Source organism: Octopus bimaculoides, chromosome 13 (genome assembly GCF_001194135.2).
Source record: "Octopus bimaculoides isolate UCB-OBI-ISO-001 chromosome 13, ASM119413v2, whole genome shotgun sequence".
In the NCBI taxonomy this organism is placed as follows: Eukaryota; Metazoa; Mollusca; class Cephalopoda; order Octopoda; family Octopodidae; genus Octopus; species Octopus bimaculoides.
Genome location: NC_068993.1, coordinates 17981751 through 17986436, shown reverse-complemented (window position 1 = coordinate 17986436; position 4686 = coordinate 17981751). Strand labels below are relative to the sequence as shown.

General features: G+C 36.6%; 1 protein-coding gene across 2 annotated transcripts in view; it reads right to left on the bottom strand.

Annotated features, from left to right (window-relative positions):
• Positions 1-698: 698 nt before the first annotated feature.
• Positions 699-4686, bottom strand: part of LOC106879252 (protein pitchfork) — a 14369-nt gene continuing 10381 nt past the window's right edge. For both annotated transcript variants that reach the window (XM_014928744.2, XM_014928743.2), the window contains 2 exons: positions 2471-2597; positions 699-876 (listed from right to left, as the gene is read on the bottom strand). In XM_014928744.2, the coding sequence (XP_014784230.1) occupies positions 811-876; positions 2471-2597 (193 nt within the window). In that variant the 3' untranslated portion in view covers positions 699-810. The remainder of the gene's footprint in view (positions 877-2470; positions 2598-4686) is intronic.

Sequence of the window (4686 nt, the reverse complement as noted above, 5' to 3'; positions counted from 1 at the left end):
AAAATAAAAGATGATGATAAGAGTTTGGTGCAGTTATTTGCTGTAAAAATGTAGACCCTAACATGTCAGGCCTTTCCCTTCATCAGAGGATGAGGAAATGAGAAAAGATGATATTGTCACTTGGGCTGGAAATAATACACTATGATGATGATGACCAAAACAGGATCTAGTTTGGACCTTTATTTACTGGGGCTTTTTTTTTCTAAATTGAACTAATTTAACTATTTTATAGTCATCTGTGTGTGAATATCAAAAATATACATTCATGCCTATTAATATGATGCTACAAACTTATTGTTGAACTAAAAGAAATCAATATATTTTTCAAAGAGATTAAGTGCTGACAACAGTTAAAAAAAAAAAGACAAAGATCTTAAATTGTATCAAAAGCCAATAGAAAATGCATAATAAATGAAAAGTTAGAACAGAAAAAAGAATATTTTAGATATCACAGGAAAGATAATGTAACGCTGAAATGTATGTAACGTTGCTGGACTGCACACCAGTCCAACCTAAGCTATTATAGGAAAACTAGACATAATAAAATCAATGAAGATTATGATCTTGAGGAAAATAGTTAACAATAGTGATGAAGTGGTTGGATAAGAGTATGCAAAAGTAAAGCAGTTTATCAAAATACATCACTGAATTATTGATGATGAGAAGACATATTATATTCAAAACGACACAGACTTAAGTAATTTAAAATGCTATTTATTTTTTAAGAAACATGAAAAAAAAAAATCGCTGATGAAAAGATAATGCAGCAATGAAAACAAAAGTGAGCCTTATCTTGTTAAAAACTGGAGGTTACCAATAAAGTTTTAAGTAAGCCAATTTTTGGTGATGCTTCTGTTCTTCACTTGTTGTATATAGCTATAAGAATAAATGGTTATAAATATTAATCGAATCAGATATCATCTTCATCATCATCATCTTTAGAAAAATAAATTATTATTATTATTATCATGGCCTAGTGGTTAGGGTTTTGTACTTATGATTGTGAGATCGTGGTTTCAATTCCAAGGCAGGGTTGTGCATTATATTCTTGAGCAAAACACTTCATTTCACATTGCTCTGCAATAACCTTGAGCCCTCTCTTGTGGTCCACCATACATCTGTTCAGACAATGTCAGTTTGATGGAAATAGTGATCTAATGTACAGTACATACATTTGATCACTATAAAGAAATCATTTGTGCAGGTTATTAGGGAAGAGCTGAACACTCATATGTTGTCTTTGACAGGAGAATCCATCATCATCACCATCGTTATTATAATTATTATTATTATTATTATTATTATTATTATTATTATTTTTTGTGGTAAGTGCAGGCATGGCTATGTGGTTAAGAGGTTTGCTTCCCAATTACATGGGTTCAAATTCAAGTCCTATCGGGCAAGGGCTTTCTACTATAGCCCTTGGATGACCAAAGCCTTGTGAATAGATTTGATACATGGAAACTGAAAGAAGCCCATCATAGTATGTGTGTGCATATGTGTATAGTTGTATCTCCTTAAATTGACATTGTGTGATTGTTGTAACCAAATGTCTTTCATTTTCAATAGCAGCAAAAACATGTCCAGCCATGAGGTAGGAATAGGCTAAGGGTAGGTGACGGGAAGAGCATCTGACCCTAAAAAATTTGGCTCGATGGACTCTGTCTGACGCTTGCAAGCAGGAAAAAGTAGACATTAAAATGATGGTGATAATGATATAAACAATCAATATATTATTAGGGAGAAAAACTCGAATGATGCTGAACACATCTCAGCCATTACAAGGGGGAGACAAGCACCTCCAGCCAGCAAAGGCTTAGCTGGGTGGAGGTGCTTGTCTCCCCCTTGTAAACATAAGGACACAGGAAATGTGTCAAGGCCGACAGGAAGCGGTGCAGCTTCCTAGGTCTAACCAACTGTAGTATTATTCCTTTCAGGAGACTGTCACATTAAGTTGACAGCATACAACTACTTCATATTGATATTGTTTCATCAAAGTGAAGGATAAAGAGTTCAAAATACATTATAACAATTTTATAAACGATAAAGAAAAGAAAGAATATGAAGTGTTAAACAAAGGCTGTGTGCAGAAATGTGTGTGAATGTGTGGAAGTGGAGATCATCCACTCAATATATATGCAATCCTACTAAGTTAAAAGTCCTTAAAGTGTGAATGTGTGAACATTGAAGAAAAGTCATGAACAGTCTATGAAGGGCTTAACCCTTTAGCATTTAAACAGGCCATATTTGGCCCAAATATTCTACTTGATTTATGTTAAAAGCAGCCAGATCTGGCATTTCACACCTACACTACAATGTCATTGTAAAAATAAGCAATCACATTATTCAAATATTGAAACTATGAGATAATGCATGATTAGTTCAAAACAATGTGAATAAATAAACATTACAGTTTACAGAATAATCTGAATGCTAAAGGGTGAAGAAGAAAAAGAATAAAGTACCTTACCTTGTCTGTATTCTGGGGTATGGTACTCTTAATAGTTATTTCTGGCAAAAATATTGGTGCTTTCCCAAATGACTGATGATGTGAAACTTTTCTGTTCCTAACAGTATCAATATTATATGTGGTGGGACTGAAAGAATTTGGAATTTACCGAAATAAGCATGGCATTTACCAAGTTTACAGTGAAATATTTTTCTTTATTTTGAAAGTTATTGTTTTTGTTGTTGCTAATGTTTGGCTTCAGTTTTGGCTCTGATTTAGCAGACTTATTTTACAATTTTTATTTATGTGTTTCAGCCAAGTGGCTGCGGTCATGTTAACTCTTTTGTTACTAACCTGGCTGAAATCGGCTCTGGCTCTGAGTACAAATGTCTTGTTTTCATAAGTTTTGAATTAAAATCTTCCACTAAACCTTAGTCACAATTTATGTTCCTAAGACTAGCTGAATGATAACTAAGTTATTTTACTAAATTCTTTGTTATATTTAAAGTAATTGAAAGAAACAGAGAGCATCTCAAAATAAATACAGTAACGAAAGGGTTAAGATAGAAAACATAGGCACAGGTGTGGCTGTGTGGTAAAAAGTTTGCCTTCCAACCACATGATTCCAGGTTCAGTCCCATTGTGCAGCACCTTGGGCAAGTGTCTTCTACTGTTGCCTCAGGCTAATCAAAGCCTTGTGAGTGGATTTGGTAGATGGAAACTAAAAGAAGCCCATTTTATATATATATGTCAGTGTGGTGTGTGTGTGTGTGTGTGTGTGTGTGTGTGTGTGTGTGTGTGTATGTGTGTACATGTGTGCATGTGTGTATGTCTTTGTGTCTGTGTTTGTCCCCCACCACTACTTGACAACTGGTGTTGCTGTGTTTACGTCTCTGTAACCTAGCAGTTTGGCAAGAGAGATCAATAGAATAAGTAGCAGGCTTTAAAAAAAAATAAGCACTGGGATCAATTCATTCAACTAAAGTTCTTCAAGACAGTGCCCCAACATGGCCACAGTCTAATGATTGAAACAAGTAAAAAAAAACATACAAGATATACACAGGTAAGGCCCTTATAGAAACAACAGAAAGTTAACAGAGAGGAAATAGCCTGTTCATGAGGTTGTCTGGGGTGGTGTCAGGGTTACTAACCCTGACACCATCCCAGACAAAATGCAAAATATCTTAAAACTCTATATACTGAACTTTTTAAACCTGTTACCACACAACTACTTCCAGATGGTTTTGTTTCCTTGTTTAGCTTACTGGTTGCAGGTATGGCTGTGTGGTTAAGTCTGCTTCCCAACAACATGGTTTGGGGTTCAGTTCAGTCCCACTCTATGGCACCTTGGGCAAGTTTCTACTATTATTGCCCTGGGCCAACCAAAGCTTTGTGAATGGATTTCATCATCATCATCATCATCATCATCGTTTAATGTCCTTTTCCATGCTGGCATGGGTTAGATGGTTTGACTGGGGACTGGCAAGCCAGGAGGCTGCACCATGCTCCAATGTGATCTATCAAGGTTTCTACAGCTGGATGCCTTTCCTAGCGCCAACCACTCCAAGAGTTTATCTTTGGTATTACAAGGAGCTTTGTTGGTGTCTCGCTCAACTGTGCTCCACACATAATAATCAAGGGGGTTACAGTCTTGAGAGTTAGGTGGCCTGATGTTAGGAGTATGTGGTTGCAGAAATTAACTGACAGCCATTACTGGGTTCTCCTGTTTGTGTGTCATGGTGCAGAGTCCTGTTGCTAGACACAAGGTCTTCCAGCAGCCACCCTCTTGACCCAGGGCAGCACTACCTCTTCCAGGCACTTGATGTAGGCCTCTGTGTTGAGTTTGAGGCCATGTGAGAAGATGAATGGAGGCATAATGTCACCATCACTAGTGATCATTCCAAACACCATGATTTTGACTGGATGTTTGATTTTTATCACTCTCGGTACATGTCCTCAGTTTGCATTGTCCTCAGACTGACATCCAAACACTCTGAAATGTTCGTACTGGAGCCTCCAACGTGAATGCTAAGCAGTACAGCATGTCATGTCGTTTCCAAATTTCTGGCAGAGTGAATTGCATCATGGTACTGTTTTTCTTACAGATGGTGCCCAACTAACCCTACTATACTGTGTAGACAACGAAATCATAAAGAAACAATGCACATGTGCGAAATTAAAAATATAAAATGGCGACAATTTACATCGCACCCCCTGTATAAATATATATATATATA